A 21,309-nucleotide genomic window follows, 5' to 3' on the forward strand; every position below is an offset into this window, starting at 1 on the left:
AGCTGCCCCCTCAGCACCATCCACCCCACCCTGCTCTGCTCCTTCTGGAGAAGATGAATAATTACAGCAAAATAATTCCACCGTTAATTCCAAACCCCTGGGACTTCAGCCCAGGAAAGAGCTCCTGGGGAGAGCCAGCCTCCACCAGGAAAACCGTGCAGGAGATAATAAATAAAAGAGACGACTGTTTATTAAAATATTCCCTCTGTGTCCTTGCCGTGGTGCCGCTCACACCATTCCCAGCGGCACTTCCGAGTCCTCCCCGCAGCTCCCGGCACGCGGCCGCTCCGACGCCGGCAAAGTGCTGGCCTGGCTCCATCGGCTCCGCGGCTCCAAGCCCTGGCAGGGAAGCAGTGGCACGTAGGGCTCCTCCACGGGGCCAGCGAGCTGGTCCTCCACAATGTACCTGGTGTCCCACAGCTCGCTGGGATGCACATCCACAGCCACCAGCGCCGCCTCCACGCCAGGGGAGCCGGGCTCCGACGCCTCCCCGGCGTCCAAATCCGAGTCCGCTTGCGGGAAGCCAGAATCCTGCGTGGAGTCCGGGCTCTGCTCGGGAAGGCCGGTGTTGATGTAGATGATGTCCCCGCATGCCTTGGCGCTGGGCAGGTTTTCCAGCAGCTTTTCCAGCTGGACTTTGAGCTGGGAGAAGGTGGGGCGAGTGGCAGGGTCGGCTCTCCAGCACTCAGACATTATTTCATACCTGGAAATTGGGAGAGGAGTGTGGTTAACAGAGGATCCCAGCATCCCAGAATGGTTCCGTTTGGAAGGGACATTAAACCTCATCCAGTCCCACCCTGCTGGCATGGGCAGGGACACCTTCCACCATCCCAGGTGGCTTCAAGCTGTCTTTGAACACTTCCAGGGATGGAGCAGCCACAGATTCTCTGGGCAGCCTGCACTCCTCTGGATTAGGGGACGTATGGGGACCCAGTTTCCCTCCGAGCTGGGCAAGCCTTGAAATTTCCATTAAATCAAAGTGAAACCAACTCCCTGTGCTCAGCCTGTTTCTCAAGGGCATGGATTTATCAGCCCACGCTGCTGTTAGAAATGTGAGAAGTCTCTTCCAGTGCAGCCCTGGGATCTGTTCCCTGGGAACATCCCAGCTCTGTGTGTGGGATGCCCAGTCCTTCCCTTGGCAGGTGCCTGCCTGCTCCCAGGCTGGATGTCAGGGAGCCCTGGAAGCTCCCAGCATGTCCCTGCCAGCCTCTCTGCCCTCCAGCAGGCTGGATTCTTAGAGGTTCCTGCACTGCTTCCTTCAGGAACAGGCCGTGGAGAGGAGCCTTTTAGGAAATGTACAACTGTTTATCCAGTTTGGATTCAAAGCTCTCAGCCGTGGGGGGTTAAACATTTTCAGCTCTAACAGCACTGGAGAAAAACTCAGAAAAGAAGCCTGGGAGAAAAACCTTTGCTGAGCCGTTCAGAAATCCAAAGGCTTGTGTATTCTGCATTTTCCCTTTCCAGGGGGACACAGATTTATAGATTTGAGGCAAGGAAGGGACCTAGAGGGAGTTTTGTGGAACGAAGAGGAGCATCACCAGCCAGGACCTTTTTGGCCAAAGCAAATCCAAAAATGAAGAAATAAAATACTAAAAAGTCCCGTCATTGACTGCTCCTGGTGACCTTGCCAGCCCTACAAACCCACTGCTTCCCCTGAGGATATTTGTTGGGATTTTTGCCTGGAGTTCAGCAGATGCTGACACATGCTCTGCTCCGGGATGCGGCTTTCCTTAAGGCACGCTGTGCAAACATTAAGGGATTTGTTCCTAGGAAAATCCATTTTCCCAGCTGGGATCCCAGGACTCACAGCTCATCCAGGCAATCCTCAGGCTTCTTCAGGCGCTGCCCGTGGAAGAGGTACTCGTAGATTTCGTGGTTCTGCACCCCTGGGTACGGCGTCATCCCACGCGTGGCAATCTCCCACATGGTGACGCCAAATGCCCACTGCCAGCACAAAGGGAAAAGGCCAAGGCTGAAGGGACACTTCCAGGAGGAATGAATGGAATTAACCTTTTCATGGGGAAAGCTCACTGCCTGGCATCCAAGGCAGAGCTGTGGTGTTCCCAAAACTGGGAATGACCAGGATGGAGGCGAGGGGCCCACTCAAGGAACCGACTGCGCCGGCAGCAGAAGGGTTCCGACAGCCTCCCGCGCTTCCAAGGAATGACACCAACAGGAGCACGGCATGGCTCAGCCCAGGGGACTGTCCCTCCAGGCACGGGGACCTACCACATCACTCTTGGTGGTGTAGACGCGGTCAGCCAGGGACTCGAGGGCGATCCACTTGACCGGCATCTTGGCGATGCGGCCCTGCCGATAGTAATCCCCGCTGTAGATCTTCTTGGAGAGCCCGAAGTCTGCCACGCACACCGTCATGTCATCCCGCAGCCTGGGGGCAAACAGGGAGCAGGACAGCCCCAGTGAGCCACGAACCCCAGGCTGAGCTCCGGCTCTCAAAACCAAGGGAACTTTTACTGAAAGGAGCAGATCTGTGCTGGAAATCCACAGGGTTCATCCCGTGGGATGGAGCAGAGGAAAACACTCACATGCAGTTTCGAGCTGCCAAGTCCCTGTGGAGGAAGTTCCGACTGCTCAGGTATTCCATGCCCAGGGCAATGTCCACCATGAACTTCACCAGGGTCTGCAGGGGCACAAACTGGGGAGGGAAGGTGGGGGTTACACGGTGTTGATCCAAAAGGCTTCCCTATCCAGGGCTGCCATCCCAATGGATGAGCCCATGGCGGCAGACGAGCTCTCATCCCTCAGACCCTGCCATTCGTTGACCCACGAGCCTGCAGGGGCTGCAGAGGGGGATTCCCTTCCCACCTTGATCCCATCCCACTCCTCTGCTCCTGGTGCTCCCTACCTGGGGGGCCATTTCCAGCCGGGAGCGGAGCAGGAAGCTGTGCAGGTCTCCGTACTTCATGAACGGCAGGATCACCATGGGCTTGGGCACCTGCAGGGAGCTCAGCTCGATGCACACCCCTGGGAAACATGGACAACTCACACGGTGCCCTGGGAACAGGGATCCAGGTCCACCCAAATCCCAGCTGGAGGGTGGGAAAGCACAGCCCATACCCAGGAGCTTGATGACATTGGGATGGTCAAAGTCCTTCATGCATGCTGCTTCGCTGAGGAACTCTTCGATCTCCCTTTGGGAAAAGTTATCCACTGGTAGGCAGAGAGAAAGAAAGAACTTTAGAACCCCAAAATGGTGCCAGGATGCTGCTCCTGAGAGAGGTACCGGGAATGTTAGTATCCTGTGGGGCAGAGAGACAACTTACACTTCATGGTCTTCACAGCCACCTTCTGTGGGGGCCCATCGGGCTGGCTGAGCCGTCCCTCCATCACGGATCCAAACTCCCCTGCGCCACAGGAAAGAAGGAATCCCTTTATCCAAAGCACCACCTCTCAGGACATCACCAGATCCCTAAGATCTGGAATGCTCCAAGAGGGAGGCAAAAGGCTTGTTCCTCATCAGTGACAGAAGGAGGACAAGCTGGGCTCATGGAAGGTTCCCTGCCTGTGGCAGGAGGCTGGAATGAGATGAGTTGTACTCACCCTCTCCCAGGACCTTTCCCAGGCTCAGGGCGTTTCTGTCCACGACAACATCCTGCAGCTTCTGCTGCAGCTCCGTGCTGACACCCAGGCTCCCCACTGCAAGAGAGGGGGACAGGAGCTCAGGCACCTCCCACCTGCTGCCATTTCCCCTTCCAGCTCCTTCCAGAGGGATAAAAACATATCCTTACAGGTCAGTTCCACGGCTCTCCGGCAGTAGGACTTCTTGGCTGTGTAGCTCACTGCCAGCTCCGAGTCGTTCCTGCTGAAAGCATTCCTAAGGGAACACAAACACATCTGCTGTGGCTGCTTCAGCTGGATGAAGGAATCAGCACGGCAGGGGTAGGAGCCCAGGGGATGCGTAGGAAAAGGGGAAGTGCATGTTCCATTTCCTTTTCCTGGATCAGCACCATCGCCTGCAATGTCTGAGCAAAACAACAGCTCCACAAACACCACTGAACCATCAAGGAGTGAGTCACAGAGCTTTTGGGGAGGAAATAGGATACTCATTTCCTTCTCAAGGAGCAGGAATGCTGCTGGAGCCCTGCAGAGTCCAGCTTTGGGAAGCAAAACCAGGGCAGGATGCTCCAGAACTGGGAAAGCAGGGAAAGAGTGACAACAACCAGTTAGGAAAGGCATCCTTACTGGGTACCAGTTTCCAAACTGGGAGCACGGGGCAGTTAAACACCACTTGGGACGTCACGAGGATGAGTGAGGAGTGTAGGGTTATTGCAGGAGAATACAGCCCTTTGTCTGTGTTTTTAAACAATGCTGGGCCATTGAACCCGGGCGTGGGATGAGGCAGGAGGGTTTCTCCAGGACACAGGATATTATGGGATCATAGAATCATGGAGTTGAAAGGAAGCCACAAGGATCATCCAGTCCAGCTCCTGGCCTTGCACAGACACCCCAACAATCCCACCCAGTGCATCCCTGGGAGTGTTGTCCAAATGCTCCTGGAGCTCTGGCAGCCTTGGAGCTGTGACCATTCCCTGGGGAGTCTGTTCAGTTCCCTCTGGGGGAAGGATCTTTTCCTCAAATCCAGCCTAATCTCCCGATACAGCTCCAGCCATTCCCTTGGGTCCAGGTCACCCTCTGGTGACCAGTGACACCCTCTGCTCTCTCATTTCCGGGCCAATACACCTCCCCCACCAAGTTGCACAAGTTCACTTCCCTTTAAAAATAGGAATAGTGAGCAAAAGGTGAATTGCTGAGCTAAGGAAGGGAGGGGAAGGAAAAACCCACTTAAAAATGGCATAAAAAATGTCATTTGTGGTAACACCATCAGTCCTGGAGACAGAATCCTTGTCCCCCAATCCAGCACAGGCTGCTGGCCCCTTGGGAGCCACCCTGTTTTCCATCCCCTTACCCGTATTTTGTCTCCACACATCGTTTCTGGATGACCACGGACAAGCAGAGGATGACTCCGACGGCAATTGTCCCGCAGATAAATCCCAGGGCTATGACAAAGGAGTCGGCGTTCCCAGAGGCTGGAGTCGAAGAGGGGGCTGAGGTTATTAATCCTAAGAAAATATCCTGTTAATGGAGCCAGTGAAAGAGTCAGCCTGCAGCACCTGGGGCTTGGGGCAGGAATTCCCAGGGGTTTTCAGCAGAGCCCAAAGGGTTACACGGGAATGAGGGGAAAAAGGGAATGAGGAGTGAGGTTTTCCTGCTCCCAAATCAGGCTCCTTGGTTGACAGTGCAAGCATCTGAAGGAGTGATGCCAAACGGCCTCACTGAAAGAACACCCTGGGCTATTCCCAGCATCCAGCCCTGCACCTCCTTACCACTGGCAGGGATGAAGATCTCCACGGGAGTGCTGAAAGGTCCCACTCCCCCCTTGGTGACAGCGGCCACACGGATGGAGCAGGTGGCGTTGGTGGCCACCACGGGCAGCACGGCCACGCTGCTGTTCAGCCGGACCTCGTCGGAGATGATCTGCCGGAGAGAGGAAGGGAAGAAAATCCCGGGCTGGGGAAGGCAGGGAAACCTGGGGATTTACTGAGAGCTGTCCCCTTGGCAACCTTTGGAGCTGCTTTGCTTTCCCAGCTCAGAGGAAGTGCAGCACCCGGCTATTTAGAGAGAAGAATGGCCCTGTGTGCAAGGGCCGGATGGGATTGGGAGCGGAGCTGAGCGGCGCTTCCCGTTCTATCCGAGCATTCCTGGCCCTCTCTGCTTCACAACAGCAGCAGCCAGAGCCAGAAAAGAGGCAGGGAAGGATCTGGCAAGGAAGGGAAAGGCTCTGGTGACACGGATTGTGACCCTCAGCCTTCGTTGTGGCCAGTTTGGCCACTGGAGCCCTGTGAGCCTCAGCACCCACAGGATCCGTGTGCTCCTGGTAGGATTGTCCAAATGCTCTGAAAGTAGATCCTTAGGCTCAAAAACCACTCCTACTGTGGCTTTTAGGTCCAGCTAATTATAGTCCCACTTTTTATGGATTTCCTTGGCTGGTACCATGGCAGGAAGCAGTATGGCTTGGTAAAAACATAGGAGCCTTTCCCTGCAAATTCCATCCTTTCCTGGTTGTTTCCAGCTGAGAAAGTGCTGCTGCTGCTCCCTGCCGATTTCCAACTGCAAGGCAGCTGCCCAGCTGCAGCCAAAACATCTGGCAGGCTGCTGTGCCCAGCAGTGCCTGGCTCCTTCCTGAACATCCCACAAAAAAAAAGCAGGAGCTGAGAGGGATCAGTGGGTGAGGAGAGGGAATGGAGCTGAGGGGGATCAGTGGGCGAGGAGAGAGATGAGGAGAGGGAATCAGAGCTTCTCAGAGGGAACCAGTTTCTGTTCCCTGTCCCAAAAAAGCCACGGAAACAGATGTGAAACACCCATGCCCTGGGAATGTGTGGGCACCTACTGGCAGCGACAGGAGCTGGGACCTGTTGTCACCTGGGCTCCCACATTCCTGCCTTCCTCCTCCTTGTACCCACATGGGATCCCTTCCCGACCACCAGCCTAAAATTGGGATCTTTCCCTGTCCTGAAGGGCTCTGCTGTATCATCTGAGGACAGACGCAGCCCGTGAGCACAAAGCAGGGCTGACCTGCCAAATTCAATGGGATTTTATGAGTTTTGTGGTAGTTGAGGAATTTCTTCCTGTCCCAACTCAGGCAGCCTTGGCTCCAACAAGCGCTGCTAGTTAAGGAGGAAAATAAACCAACTTTTGGGAATTTTCTGGTTGTTGAGAGGCCTGCAGGTGGCCCTGTGACACTAAAATCCAGCTTCTTCCTGACTTTATCCTGCAAAAACTGGTGGTTATTTTGGGGCAGTCCAGATTTAGCCTGTGCAGGGCCACAGCTCAGGGACTTTATTTCATGGAATCATTCACACAGAACCATTTAGGTTGGAAAAGACCTCTGAGATTGTCGAGCCCAACCTTAGAAGGAGCTTTCTGAGGAGTCAGAACTCCAGTCTCGTGTCTCAGACTCATGGAAAAATTGAGAACTGGAAAAAATTTCACTCCATAAGCTGGAAAAATGGACACAAATTAACAAACAACAACAGCAACAATAAATCTCTCAGGGCTTAAAGGGCAAGGCCTGGGTTTGGCCTTTTGCTGGAGAGAGACAGCTCCTGTCAGCACTTTTTTTCCGAGTCACAAGACCATGATTTTGTTTCCCTGGCTTCATTCAGGCTGGATCTATACGGGGGAGCAAAAGGAGAACAGAAAGTGCAGCATCTGACAAAAAAAAGGGGATGAGTCACTGTTTCCAGCTGGGGTCACTCTGCCAGCCTGGCACAGAGGAACCCAAACCACAGCTGGATCCATTCCTGCTGTTATCCACAGGCTCTGGATGGGATCTTTTGCCCAGAGCCCAGGCCAAGCTCGCCCTAGCAAATTCCTGCAGCTGCCTCCCAAATCCTAGAAAAGGCCAGCAGGGTGTGCCAGGTGATTTCATGCACTCACAGAGAGGCCTTTGGGCCAAAGAGTTCCTCGAGCTCTGAAATTCTGTGCTGTGGGTCAAGGAAGGGATAAATCCCATCTGAGTAAGGAACAGCTCAAAATCCAGGGAATGCAAGGCCAGGAGTGGTTTGAGGCTCACATGAAAGCCCAAGACAGCAAAGAAATGAGCTCCAAAAGAATCCGTGGAAGTACCAAAACCCATCTGCACATCCCTGCTGGGAATTTTTCCAGAATTTTAGCCATTCTTCCCCATTTCCTGGTGACTCACCACGCCCTCGGAGTTGTGCCACCTGTACCAGATGTGGTAGCCCTGGAGCTCCCCATGGATCCTCTCCAGGGGTGGCTTCACCCAGTGGATCTCCAGCGAGGAGCTGGATTCATTGAAGGACACCGTGATGTTCAGCGGCGGTGTGGTCGGAGCTGTGGGAATCAGTGGGAAAGGAGGTGAGGGAAGCTGGGAGAAGGGGTGCAGAGATGGGGGAATCAGTGGGAAAGGAGGTGAGGGAAGCTGGGAGAAGGGGTGCAGAGATGGGGGAATCAGTGGGAAAGGAGGTGAGGGAAGCTGGGAGAAGGGGTGCAGAGCTGTGGGAATCAGTGGGAAAGGAGGTGAGGGAAGCTGGGAGAAGGGGTGCAGAGATGTGGGAATCTGATGGAAAACAATCTGGAGCTCAACCAGAAAACCCGTGAAAAAGGGGGAAGCTTCCTTTCCCACCCTGGGAGCAACCAGGACTCCGGAGGTGCCTCTCCTCCAGAGGGATTGAGGCAGGGAAACCCTTCTCAGTCCTCACTCCCCGTTTCCTACCTCCCTCCGTGGTGCTGGCCGTTATCCAGGGGCTGAATGCCGACCAGCCGACCTCATTCCCGCAGGAAACACGGATGTTGTACTCTTCCATGGGCTCCAGCTGCTGGATGTGATACACATGGGGAGGCACCGAGGTGTGGAAGGGCTGAAGGGAGACGTTGCCTCTTGGAACAACTTCCTTGACCTTTAATTGGAAAATCAGCCCACAAACAGGGATTAGTCAGCAACAACCTGCAGGGAGAGATGTTGGAAAACAGGATCCAGAGCCCTGCCTCCTGTTTGAACTCTGCAGGGGAAAGCTCCTGCAGGGAAAGCTCATGGCAGGGCATTCCAGGGTACAGGGAGAGGGCTCCAGCATGTGTGAAGCTGGGAGCATTCCAGGGATGCTGGGAAGGAGGGAGGGATGATTTGCTGTTTCTTGTAGCATGGAGCAAAAGGAGCCTAGAGTAAAATAACCAGGCAGCACATCCCAAATAAACAAAGTAAAGCTCCTTTTTTTGGGCAGCACATCATTGGAAAACAGGATTAATCTCCATGGGATGTAACGCGACTAATCCCAATCCTTGTCACATTTAGCAGCACAGATGAATTCAAAATCCCAAAAACAAGTCCTGCTTTTCACAAAAAGACAAATTTATGGATGTGGAGCCGCCATGGAGCTGCCCACAGAGCCACTGCAGCTTTCCAGGAAACATCTCATTCTGTGGGAAGCACTACCTGGATTGGGACAGAGGGGGGAAAGAGCAAGAACAAGGACAACCCAACCCATGTGCCCAGGGCCGTGCACTCCTCTGAAAAGCCTCCATCCATGATTTTGGGATGGCAGGACACCTATCCTTGTGCTCAATCAAAAGAGCCCCCCATGGTATCCCAGGATGGTCTCAGCATCTGTTTTACAGCCAAAATATAAAGGAACAGCCTTCATCCTCAGGTTTTCATGGAGAAATTCCCAGAAATGCTCCAAGTAGTTCTCTGGAAGACTCTGCAAGCCTGGGCTTGCTGCAGCCACACACCTGTCATGGACACACTTCCCAGCCAAGCAACATTCCCAAAGTCAGGATTTGGAGGGGCAGCTCTCCCTCAGCTTCTCATTCCTTACAAATAATGGGAAGGAGCTGAGGGGTTGCCTGTCTCCTGAAAAAGTCAGGGAATGCCACCTCCATCCCCAAGCTGTCACAAGGTGCTCCGAGGGAGGCGAGCAGTGACCAGAGGAACACACACGACGCTTCCGGGACCAGACATCCTGAGCATCCAGCCCAATCCTCAATTGTCTTCTGAAAATAACCCAGCAAATCCATGGATTTTGGAAGGAAATCGGGATCTTTGCAAACTGCAACAGTTGGAGCTGGCAGGTGGGCCAGCTGCAGCCCTCGGGAATGAGTCACCGGCTCGGTGGGCCCAGGGATTATCCAAGGGGACAGCAGCAAAAGGGCTGAGTCACTGCTGTGTTTTTGCCAGAAACCCTCTCCTGTTTTCCACTTTCAAAGGCTATTTCCTACTGACAGACCATGAATGTTAAGTCATAGGAAATTCCTTGGCTCTCCACCCCACTTCCCAAGCTCTGGCTGGAAGGCAGCAGCAGGACATGGTGCTAATATTAGCCCTGGTACCTTTCTTCCCTGAAATTCCTTTCACTTTTACCTGGCTTCAAAGGTCTCCTCTTTCCACGTGTTATCCCAGCTGGAGTGGAGATTTTCCAGGATAAAAATCATATCCATGAGACAGCAAGACGGGCTTGGACTGGCAAAGCCAGCCATGTGCAGCAGGTGGAAAACGCCTGCAGGCTCTACCCATGGAGGTGGCATTCCCTGAGTTCTCCAGGACACAGGCAATCTTCCCAGGAGTGGGGAGCTGAGGAAAAACTGCCCCTCCAAATCCTGACTTTGGGAATGCTGCTTGGCTGGGAAGGGTTTGACCAGGTCCATAAAACACATGGCAACCTGACTGTGCTGCCCAATGTAAAGGGGTTCCAAGAGGGCTGGAGAGGGACTGGGGACAAGAGCATGGAGTGACAGGACAAGGGAGAATGACTTCCCACTGCTAGAGGGCAGGGATAGATGGGATATTGGGAAGAAAATGTTCCCTGTGAGGCCATGGCACAAGCTGCCCAGAGAGGCTGTGGTTCCCCCATCCCTAGAAGTGCCGAGGGCCAGGTTGGAGCAATCTGGGACAGTGGAAGGTGTTGGAAGAGAGTTGGAACTGGATGATCTTTAAGGTCCTTCCAACCCAAACCACTCCAGGATTCCATGAAATCTGTGCAGCTCATGCCAAACACCACTAACTTCCACCTGCCTCGGGGCATCCGTGTGGGGGAGTTGCAGGGATATGGGAATTCTGGATGCTTACCTGGACACTACAGTTGTTCAAGGCAGAGAAGGCATCAAAGCCCGGCACCCAGGATATCCTGATTCCATGGGCTGTCCTGTTGAGGACCTGCACACTGACGGGAGCTGATGGAATTCCTGCAGGGAGAAGCCAAAGGCAGTCAGCTGGAAGCCTAAACACAAACCTGGCACGGTGGCTTTTCCCTGGAGCTCCCAGGGCTCAGTGTGTGACCCCACATCCGAATTCTGCGGATGTGCCGGACCACCGGATAGGGAAGCACAAAAATGTCACTTTCAGAACTATTTTGGCCATTTCTATATTTGTGAACCACTCTGGGCAGCTTAAAGACCATGACTTATTTTGGGGAACACCCTCCTTACATTGCTGGAGCGGCTCCCATCAGGAATGTCAGCAATTTCCACTGTTTCCTATGGAAAATTCCTATGGAGCACCGCCCTGGTTATGAAGGAAGGAAAGGAGCGATGCAGCCCTTCCGAATCCTGCTTGAAGCTGACAGTTTTGCTTTCAAATTTAGAGTTTGGTGCTCCCTCCCCCATCCCGGTGCTGGGATGACCAAACCGGGATGACCACGTTACAACCAGATCCCGCTGGATTTTAATTACAGGATCGAAGCCGGGATCTCCCTCAGCTTGTGAAGGATGGGTGCTGGGATGTGTTGGACACAGGGGTTTGTTTAACAGGGAATGAGCTGACCTTTTATGTTGACCTGGCCCGGGCTGGATGCAGTCAGGCCTTTGCTGTTGTGGGCCTCGCAGCTGAACAGCGCCGGCTTGTTGAGTCCTGCCGGGAAAACACAGGATCCCTGGATATCCCAAAACCATCCCAATCCCACCAGCTCCCCACCAGCAAACACTCAAGGTTTCCTTTCTTAGCCCGTTTTCACTTCCCTCTGTGACACTTTTGCTGCCAGTGCCCGGGGGTGACCCCAGGCTCCAGCTGCCCCCCTCCCACACTGGGGCACACGTGTGCCATCCCTACCGGAGCCAGCACGGCGGGGACGGGATGTCCCTACGGAGCCCTTGCACAAGCTCCTGAGGAAGGGGTTGTTTTCCCTCCAAAAGAGGAAAGGCAGAAAGCAGAAGAGCTCCTGCCACGGCCTGGTCAGATGATTTAGTGCTGGTCAAGGATTGCTCAAATCCCCCAGCTGATGGCAGGGAAGGACCACTGGAAATACCCGAGGGCGGATTCTCCCCGCCTGGGTGAGGTGACCCCGGGCTTGGGATGCCTGTGCCATGCCCAGGTGGATGTGGGGAGTGTTTGGCTCATCCCAGCAGTGCCTCAGGGTGCCAGGGCTCCTGGGCCAGGAGAAGCTCTGCTCCGATGACCCATCCTAGCGGGTGCCAGGCGGATGTGAGGACATCCAAGAGGAATGAGTCACTTCTTCCGGCTTTCACTGCCTTTTAAAGGCCACTTGCCGCTGGATGCCAAGACCAGGCAATTATAGCCCAGCTCTTAATTAACCACCAGCCTCCTCCTCGTGAGCAAAGCAAGAAATACCCCATCTTTTGCCTCTGCAAAGTGGGGCTTTATGGGACACCAAGGATTTTTCTCCCCGTGTCCCACCAGCACTGACACACAGCACAGGGTGCATCCCAAACTTTTCCAGAGACACAAAGTGGGGACCAACATTCCAGCAGCCCAGGAGAGCAGCCAGGTTCCTGTTGGCACAGCCTGAGGCTGGCGGAAAAATCTGCTGCTTGCTCAGGAAAGAGTTGGTTGAGTATCCTGCCTCTTCCAAGGAAGGGATTTCTGGCAGCAGCCAGAGGGGGTCGGACGGGGCTTCCTGCCCCAGGACTGTGCATGGCATGGGAACAGCCCCTCCTGGCAGGATTCTGGGACAGCACAAGGCACATTCCCAGCTGTGGTGTCCCACAGCAGGGACACTCCACGGCAGGGACACTCCCAGCTCACCTGGCACAGTCAGGACCGACGGGGAGATGTGGGGTTTCTGGTTGACCTGGATGTTGTTCTTGAACCAGTAGATCTCCACAGGGTCTGGAGGTCCCACAGCGTGGCACGTCAGGTTGAAGGGGCTGTTCCTGGTGACATTCAGCTGCTCGGGCTGACGGATGAAGTGTGGGAGACCTGCACGGACACAGGGACGCAAAGGATTCCCCATTTCTGACTCCCAGCTCCTGGTCACTCAGCCAGGACACAACTCCACAGCTGCTCCAGCTCACCTTCCAGCTCCACCAGGATGGGATCGGACACCACCTCCACGCCGGAGATGTTGAGTTTGCAGACATAGGAGCCATTATCTGAGCGCTGGGCGCCGAGGATACTGCCGGACAGAACGGACACCACCTCAGGGCTTGTGGCTTCCCATCTTCCCTGGGAGCCAGCCCTCAGGGCACCCCTCATCCCCATCTGCTCTGGAAGTCCAGCAACCCTCACCTGAAGGTGGAGGTCATGGACACCTCCTCCTTGTCGGGGATCTCAAAGTGGCTGCTGGCGATGCGATCCAGCACGTGCAGCTCCCTCCCGTCCTTCCAGAGGGAAATTCCCGGGGCATCGGGCCGGAGCAGCTCCTGAGGCACTTGGATGGAGCAGTTGAAGGTGACGTCCTTGTGCTCGTTGATGACCACGTGTCCCGCCGTGGGGTTGAATCTGAGCTGTCCAACAGAGCTGCCTGGGGGCTCCTCCCTGGTGCTCCGGTGGGGCCACTGGCTGAGCAGGCTCCGCTGGGAACGCCGGGAATGTGCCAACAGGTACGGCCTCACACCTCCTTCTCTCTCAGCATCCTCTGCAAGGGAACACCTGTGGTTTGTCACCACCACCAGCAAGTTTGGGAGACCCCACAGCAAAACAACCCCACTGCTTCCAAGGGTAATTAAAGGCAGCTCATTTCCATTTCCTAAAATGTTGTCCCAGGATTCTGTACAGGTAGCACCTCTAAAAAGGTCATTTTTTAAACAAACAGGAGCAGCCCAAGCTAAAGAAAACACTCAGCCACGTTTCTTTGGGAAGGGGAGAGGCAGGAGCTATTCCTGCTGCATTACACCCCCGGGACTGGAATATAAAAGGATCCCTGGGCAGCAGGAATTTGGGACTTTACTCCAGCAAACCCCTTGCGGGGCCTCATCTGAAGCATTTTCAGCTGGGGCAGAGGAAGAGCTCCCGGCTGGAATTTTGCTGATTTTAGGCTCTGCCAGGAGCCTGTCCCTTCCCAGGACAGGGAGAGCGGGACATGCTCTGAGTCAACTTTTGCTAAGTGCCTCCACTCAGTGCCTTTCCCAGGAAAAGAGCTGCAGACAGATGAAGAAATGCCTTTGGACAGTCTATAGGAGCCAGCTGCTGTTCAGTGTTGCTCTCCCAGGGTCTTCTCCCACATTTTTTCCCAAGGGAAAGCTCCTTTTGAGGACTTCATACCCCCACCTCCAAGTCACCAAATGGCATTTTCCCCCTCCCTCCCAGCACTTCCCACCCAGCCACGGCTGAGGTTAAGAGCAGCTCCACTTCAAGCAATTCTCTTCCAAAAATGTGTGTATTTTTGAGATCACATCTAGGGGATCCACCACGTGGAGGTTGGTTTTCCTGGACCATTTCTGAGCTTCCTGAGGCTTTCCCAGCCATCAGCAATCCCGAGCCGAGTGGTAAATCTCCCTTTCAGCAAGCAAAGGCATTGTGCCAGACAGGAATTTCAACTAAATTAATTCCCTTTTCCAAGAAAGAAAAGCCAAACAACCACTCACAGTTTAAAAGATAAAGAGAGCACAGTTCTTATTGAACCTGAGCTCGGCTGAGTTTGTTTTTGGGCAGGTTTTAGCCCTCAAACATCAAACAACAAGTTTTTAAAGCTACGTCATCACTGTTGTGAGTAACGGGGCACGAGCCTGGTGTGTTTTTCCCAGAGCCAAGAAACACAGCCCAATTTTGAGGTTGGATATATCCCTTTGCTAAACCTCTCCCTATTTTTAACCCTCAAGAAATGCTGCTGGAGGACAGAATGCCAGCAGGGTTTTTCAGTCCAGAGGGAAGGGGGAGGCTCTCCCTGCCTCTCCCGCAGCACAATGGGTTTCCCTTTCAGAAAAAAAAACAAAGGAGAGCTGCAGCTTTTCCAACCTGCGTCCCTGAGCCTCCCAAACCAACACAAACAGAGCCCATGTGACTGCTGCAAAGCTGCAGGGACAGCCATGGATGTGCAGCCACGTCTCCACAGCTCCCAAAGGATCTGCCCGAATGCAAACAAGCAGCGACCCCAAATTCCCTTCCCTCCCCTGCTCCTCCCGGAGGTCACTCAGGCTGGAGCCGCTCCCTGCCTGGCACAACCCAGGCTCCAACTGCTGTTTTCATGCTCCATTTGAAGGGTTCTGGCTCTGGCCAGAGCAGCTCCCCCGGCACAGACCCCTGCCTGGGGAGGACATGGATTTGTGCTGTGTCCTGGGATGGTTTCTGCTTCCCTGGGCTGCTTCAAGCTTAAAGACAAAGAGCAAGGAGGATCTCAGCCTTGTTTTCACACTAATTAAGTGGGAAGAGGTGTTTGCTGGCCGGGGAATGAAATATTTTCCTCTCTGACTCATGAGAGTACAGGAATTCCTCCTCTCCAGCACCGCCTCTGGGTACCCCAGAAGTTTGGGATGGGGATATCCTCACAGCAGTTTGGAAGGGACTCGCCCTGTGTGGCAGGACAGCTCTTGCTTGAGTCCAGAGCAGTTAGGCTGGCTCTAAAATCCCAGGCTAAAGCCAGGGAGTTGCAAGCCTGGCGTGCCTGTGTGGGTGCAGAGCAGCTCCCGTCCTAACCGCAGCCAGGCCTGAGGCAAAATCTGGCGTGGAAATCAAACCACTTGCAAGGGCACTGCTGCTCTCCTGGAACACCTGGAACTGCAGCAAAACTCCAGGGCCAACAGAGGCAGATCTTGCTGCACAGGTCCTGTGTGCCTTTCTCCCTGGAGAGAGGAATTTTAGCAGGAAAATCGGGCAGAATAGTTCATCAGGAATGAAGAAAACAATAAGCACACCCCGCGACTGAAACAACAAGGTCTTTACTGCAGTCATGATGCATCCAGGTCTGCCAAAATGCTGGCTGCATCCCTAGCCCTGCAATTCCCACTGCTGGGAGTAATTCACCTGCTGACAACAGCTTCTGCTCAGGCACTGTTGAGCAGGAGAAATGAGGAGCCCCTGCCTTTGGGGTATCCAACCTCCCATCCCCTGGGAGCCGTGGTAGACCTGGAAGTGTTGGGTTACCGTTTGGCTCAATGATCTTTTCCAAGCCAAACAATTCTATGATTCTAAGAAATTAATTTTCCCCAGGGCCACACCTGAATCCAAAGAAATCTTCCTTATTCAAACACTTTTTGTACAAACCAGCCCAGGATTCCTGGTTACCTCCACAGAGAGTTCCCCTCACTGCAGGCTCCTGCTGTGACAGTCAGGACTTTTAACTCCTCCCTGCCCAAAGCAAACACTCACATTCCTGCCTTCCCCTGCTAAATTCCATCTGCACAGCGACTCCGAGACCCCCCAGCAGCCCTGAGGTCCCCCAGCAGCTCCCAAAGGGAGCCCTGATCACAGGATTTTTGAAAGTCCAAAAATTACTTTATCTCCTCATTTCTTTCTGCAAATGGAGTTGAAAAGCCACCAAACTGCCTGCACTACAAAGCACCACAAACCGTGGTGATTCCCGAGGATTTTTCTCAGCAACACTATGTAGCTGGCTCATGACTAATGGGGTAAATCCCACACTGATCTGCCACAATTTGTGGTCCCTGCCCGTCGTGGTGCCCCCGGCAAGCAGAGGCACATCAGGCAGTGAAGTACTGGGGCAGGACCACGCTGCGGAGGCAGAGCTTTGTCCTGGGACAGCCAGACTGCGTCCCAGGACATGCAAATCACGTCCCAGAAGAGCCAGACCCTGTGTTCCAGGACAACAAAATCCTGTGTCCCGGGACAGCCAGACCGTGGGTCCGAGGACAGACAAACCATGTGTCCCGGGACAGCCAAACCGCGTGTCCCGGCACAGCCAAACCCTGAGTCGCAGAGCAGCCAGAGCCGCTCGGGGTTGCGATGCGGCCAGAATCCCCTCGGGAGATCCCTGCGCAGCTTCTCCTCGGGACCCACCGGGTGCTCAGGGCCCGTGCTGCCCCCGCCACAGCCCGGCCCGGAGCAGCACCCACGAGGAAAGCGCCACCGGCCGAGCTCCGCTCGCCGCCCCCGTCCCGGGGCCGTGCCCGCTTCCCTCCGTGCCCCCGGCGGACTCACCGGCCCCTCCGCGGGGCGGGCGCAGGGCCGCCAGCAGCGCCCAGAGCAGCGCCCAGCGCCCGCAGCCCATCGCCCGCCGGCACCGCCAGCGCCGCCGCCTCGCTCCGCCGCCGCCACCGCCACCGGCACCGCTCCGCCGCCGGCACCGGCACCGCTCCGCCGCCGCCACCGGCACCGCTCCGCCGCCGCCACCGGCACCGCTCCGCCGCCGGGAACACGGCTGGCAGCGGCGGCGCTCCGCCACCGGCACCGGGCGCAGGACTGGCAGCGGCCCCGGGAGCGGGACGCGCTCCGCTCCGCCGCTCCGCCGCGCTCGGGGGCCGCCAGCGCCGTCGCCCCGCCCCGGCCCGGCCCCGGCCCCGGCCCGCCTCCCGGCGGGGGAGGGAGCGGGCAGCACCGGCGCTGCCGTGCCGAGAGCGCTCCCCCGGCACTGCGGGGCCGCCGCCGAGCCCTGTCGGCAAGATTTTACACCCCTCCGCGGTGGGGAGTCACTATTTCCCTGGGCAGCTGTGCCAGTCCTTTCCGGACAGTTCTTTCTGTGAAGGAATTTTCCCAATGTCCAACCTAAACCTGTCCTGCCACAGCTTGAGGCAGACTCCTCTTGTCCTGTCACTTGTTACCTGGGAGCAGAGACCGACTCTCACCTGGCTACAACTTCCTCTGCCCCGTCCCTGGCAGTGTCCAAGTTGGATGGGGCTTGGTATAACTTGGGCTAGTGGAAGGTGTCCCTGCCCAGGGCAGGGAATGGGATGAGTTTTAAAGCCCTTCAAACCCAAAGCATTCCCTGATTCAGACACTTGTAGATAGTGACAAGGTCCCCCCTGAACCTCCTTGTCTCCAGGCTAAGCTCCCCAGCTCCCTCAGCTGCTCCTGGTGCTCCAGACCCTTCCCCACTTCCATTCCCATCTCTTAATCCAAGGCAAATTGAACACAACTCCTGTGGCATGGGAAGGAAACAAAGGAGTTTCTGGATATTCAGTTACCCTGCCCCAACACTGGCCTTGCATGGGGACATTCGGGACCAAGGTGTATCGAGGCCATGAGTGTTCCCCCACCCCATGGGAAGGGACTGGGATTTGGGGAACCAGCATCCTGGTGATGTGGCTGAAAGGCACGGGTATTTCTCTGCACCAACCTTTCTGCTCCCTGAACCTGTGACACGAGTCACTGCCTGCTGCGCTCTTCCCAAAGAACAGAACCATACCTAACCCACTTTGAAGCCTTTTCCATCTGAGAAGAAAAAACCTCCTTAAGCTCAGCGAAAAAACTCCAACAAATCACTCCCAGACTTCTTTGACTCTCAAAGCTGCTTATTCACTGCACATTCCCAGGCTTTGGTGACAGGGATTGAATTTTCCTCCCAGCTTCCCACATCTTGAAGCCATCAGCAGCCAAGGAAGGGCTCATGGAGTTGGAGGCCCCGAGGAAAGGGGAGAAGGAAAACTCACTAAAACTGCTGCAAGAAGTTGGAGCATCTTCCATGCAGATCCAGCAGCACTGCTTTTCCTTCAGATGTTGGGTACATCCCTTGTGGATCCAGCATCCCCCAGGGAGCAGGACAAGACCAGAGACAGACATTTGTCCCATGCCAGTCATTTGTGGTCAGCCTTTGCCACACGAGTGCACTTTGATCTGGCTGCATTCCTCGCTGCTCCTGCTGGCTTTGCGATTTTTGGGAACAAAGCAATGGAAAAGCCTTTGGACTTTGTGGGCTGCAGAGTGGGAATGGCCCTTGCATCAGGATACAGTCGCCCCACGAACACGGGGTGAGGAAGAGAAGCAGTTTGTGCAAAAGAGGAATTAAAGAAATAAACAAGAGCATGCGGGACCGTAAAGAGGATTTCAGCAGCTCCCCAAAATCCCCTGATTTGGGTCATTTCTTTGCAGCACGTTGGGTTCTGCTCCAGCTCCAGAGGGTTTGTTGCACAACCTGACGTGAGGAAGAGGCTGATGCACGGAGAGGGACGAAAAAGTCGGAGAGGAGAAAGCAGAGGAGAAGCTCTCAGCTGAGGTTTGTGACAGGAAAGGCCTGGAAGCAGCTGGCAGGAGCCAGCCTGACCCCTTTGGCTCTTGGATACCTCGCTGCCATCCTCCTGCTCCTCACGGCATATGGAACACTGGAGTGGCCTTTTTTGGAGCAGGTGACAGATTTCCAACCTCAGAGCCCAAACTCAATGGTTGCTGAGGGTATTCACACAAACCACTCATGGTTTTTGGCCCCTGACTCAGCAGATCTCCCCAAGCAGCATCCCCTGTTCCCACTGCCCAGGGTTGGGAATCAGGGGGCATTTGGCCCTAAGAATACCTCCAGAAGCAGCAGGAGAGGGAAAAAGGCAACTGATGTATAGGAAGGAGGGACAACCTTTCCTGGGAACAAAGTCTGCCTGCCTGAGCAGCAGGATCGGCCCTGAACCAGCTAAACCAGTCGCTATCCAAGGTTATCCCATCCATCACCAGCAAGGTGTCCATGTTTTCCTGCTGTGTCCTGCACCAGAGGGAGAGATCCTTATCCTCACAGCTTCTCCTGCCTGGGTGAGAAGGTCCCAGAGGATCCCTCTCCGCAGGGATCCTCAGCTCTCCCTCGGCAGGATCCCAGCAATGCAGGTGCCTGAGTCTGACCCCTTTTTTGCAGTTTCACTTCAGAGCATCCACTCAGTTTCCTCACCAGTCTTTTGGGAGACCTCAAAGTCAACACAACCTTTGGGAAATCGGATTGTTTAGCAGAAATGGCACTTGGCAATCAGACTGGTGGGCTTTTGTCTGCGGAGGGTTTTTCCCCCCAGCTATTTCTGTGTTTTTATTTTCATTTTGCTAAATCATTCCTTTATTTCTGCTTCCTCTTTGGGTCTATTTTTATTCCGATTCGCAGGGGCTCCCGTTCTTTCAAATGCCAAACTCCTTTGGCAACACGTCCTTAGCTGAGGGCAGCTGGCCCGTTTGTGCTCAGTGCTAAACCCCAGGCACAGGATGCAGCTCCCAAACAATTTGCAGGGAAAAACTGAACATTTTGTGATGCCACTAAAATGCCTTTTTCTTGCTGTGCCTGCTCTGGGCACTGGGACACGCTGCGGCTCTTACCGGGCACATCCTGTCCCCTGGCTCAGCTGGTTCTTCCCAGAACAATTTCTCCTGCTCTGCAAATCACTTTGCAAAAGCAAAGGTTGGACATTGGCTTTTCCCATCCTGCTTCTCCTTTCTGAGAAGTGCTTCTGTCCCAACTTAGACCAAAGAACCCCAAAGCCCAGTTTCAAGTATGTTTTCGATTCGTCCACAGCTTCTCCCTTCTTTGATTATTGTGAAATTCCTGTCTTGAAAATAAATCGTTTGCCCTTTCAGTTCCCATCGAGCCTACTCCACACAGGTTTTAGAGGAGGGCTAGATGGGATATTGGGAAGAAATCCTTCCCTGGGAGGGTGAGGAGGCCCTGGCACAGGTTGTCCAGAGATTCCGTGGCTGTCTCACCCCTGGAAGTGTCCAAGGCCAGGTTGGATGGGGCACAAATCCTAAGAGAACAGAAAGGGTTGTAAAGCACTGCAAGAGGCTGCCAGGGAATCATCCCTGGAATTGTTAAAAAAAAAAAGTGGCACTTGAGACATGGTTTAGTGGTGAACATGGTGGTGGTGATGGCTGACGGTTGGACTTGATGATCTGAAAAGTCTTTCCCAAGCTTAACTCCCATCCAGGAGGGAGAGGGGATGGCACAATCTCCCTCCACTCCAGACAGAACAGCCCCTCCTGTGTGCCAGAAGCCAGGATTTCAGCTGGGATAAGTCAGCAGAGCCCAGACTCACACAGATTTATGCTAATCCATGTCACGAGCACGTGGAATGTTGGGAACGGGGTTGTACCCATGCCCAGGGGTGGCTGCAGAAGCCACATCAGTCCCACAAAGTAGTTTCTTAAGCACCATATCAGAGAATTCCAGAATCCCAGAATGTTTTGGGTTGTAAGGGACCTTAAAGATGATCCAGTCTCGTACCTTCCACTATCCCAGGGTGCTCCAAGCCCTGTCAGCTTGGCCTGGAACACTCCCAGGCATGGGGCAGCCACAGCTTCTCTGGGCTAATGTCCATGGCTCAAACACAGACAGCCATGGAGCCAAACAGGGATTGTCGGGAATAATGGACAAGGATCCTCAGTACTAAAGGCCAGGGAAATGAATAAGATGTGTCTGGAGAAGGGGCCATGCAGAAGTAGGGCAGGGCTTTTCTAGAACAAAAACCCTTACTCCAGCTCACAGAGACACAACAACAACAACAAAAAGAGAGCATCAGCACAGAATTCTTTCTTCCTTTATTTTGGAGCCCCTTCAGGCACTGGAAGACGCTCTAAGATCTCCCTGGAGACTTCTCTTTTCCAGGTGAAACACTCCCAGTTCTGATGGAGATTGAGCTTGAGGTTGGATACATCTTCATCCCACCTCCTCTCTGAAGAGGAGTTTAGGAAACCAGAGGGTTCATTCTGAATCTCCCTTACCCTTTCCTCAATTTTACACCCCTGGCTTC

General features: G+C 54.5%; 1 protein-coding gene across 3 annotated transcripts; it reads right to left on the minus strand.

The window, feature by feature from the left end:
- Window positions 1-172: 172 nt before the first annotated feature.
- MERTK (MER proto-oncogene, tyrosine kinase) lies at window positions 173-18,301 on the minus strand. 3 transcript variants are annotated; one of them, XM_038133423.1, is made up of 19 exons: window positions 18,253-18,301; window positions 12,998-13,346; window positions 12,784-12,884; window positions 12,515-12,688; window positions 11,297-11,383; window positions 10,604-10,719; window positions 8,258-8,441; window positions 7,724-7,875; window positions 5,346-5,496; window positions 4,928-5,048; window positions 3,750-3,835; window positions 3,562-3,657; window positions 3,285-3,365; window positions 3,079-3,171; window positions 2,867-2,985; window positions 2,547-2,656; window positions 2,230-2,389; window positions 1,808-1,944; window positions 173-703 (listed from the first exon to the last, which is right to left on the minus strand). In XM_038133423.1, the coding sequence occupies exons 1-19, from the start codon at window positions 18,284-18,286 to the stop codon at window positions 229-231; spliced, it is 2,826 nt and encodes a 941-aa protein (XP_037989351.1). In that variant the 5' UTR covers window positions 18,287-18,301; the 3' UTR covers window positions 173-228. The 3 variants fall into 3 exon arrangements, with proteins under 3 accessions (XP_037989351.1, XP_037989350.1, XP_037989352.1); XM_038133422.1 differs by having other exon boundaries at window positions 4,928-5,081; XM_038133424.1 differs by lacking the exon at window positions 18,253-18,301 and adding an exon at window positions 16,805-16,935 and having other exon boundaries at window positions 4,928-5,081.
- Window positions 18,302-21,309: the final 3,008 nt, after the last annotated feature.

This window comes from Motacilla alba, chromosome 3 (genome assembly GCF_015832195.1).
Source record: "Motacilla alba alba isolate MOTALB_02 chromosome 3, Motacilla_alba_V1.0_pri, whole genome shotgun sequence".
Classification (NCBI taxonomy): domain Eukaryota; kingdom Metazoa; phylum Chordata; class Aves; order Passeriformes; family Motacillidae; genus Motacilla; species Motacilla alba.

What these genes read in the sequence shown, in the direction of transcription:
- MERTK (XM_038133424.1), bottom strand. Translation starts at nt 16,874, where the DNA reads ATGGGCTGCGGGCGCTGGGCGCTGCTCTGGGCGCTGCTGGCGGCCCTG. An exon ending in CATCCTGGTGGAGCTGGAAG is followed by an intron (nt 12,689 to 12,783) that starts GTGAGCTGGAGC and finishes GTGTCCGTGCAG; the next exon opens with GTCTCCCACACTTCATCCGT. An exon ending in GAGGATTGCCTGGATGAGCT is followed by an intron (nt 704 to 1,807) that starts GTGAGTCCTGGG and finishes CCCAATTTCCAG; the next exon opens with GTATGAAATAATGTCTGAGT.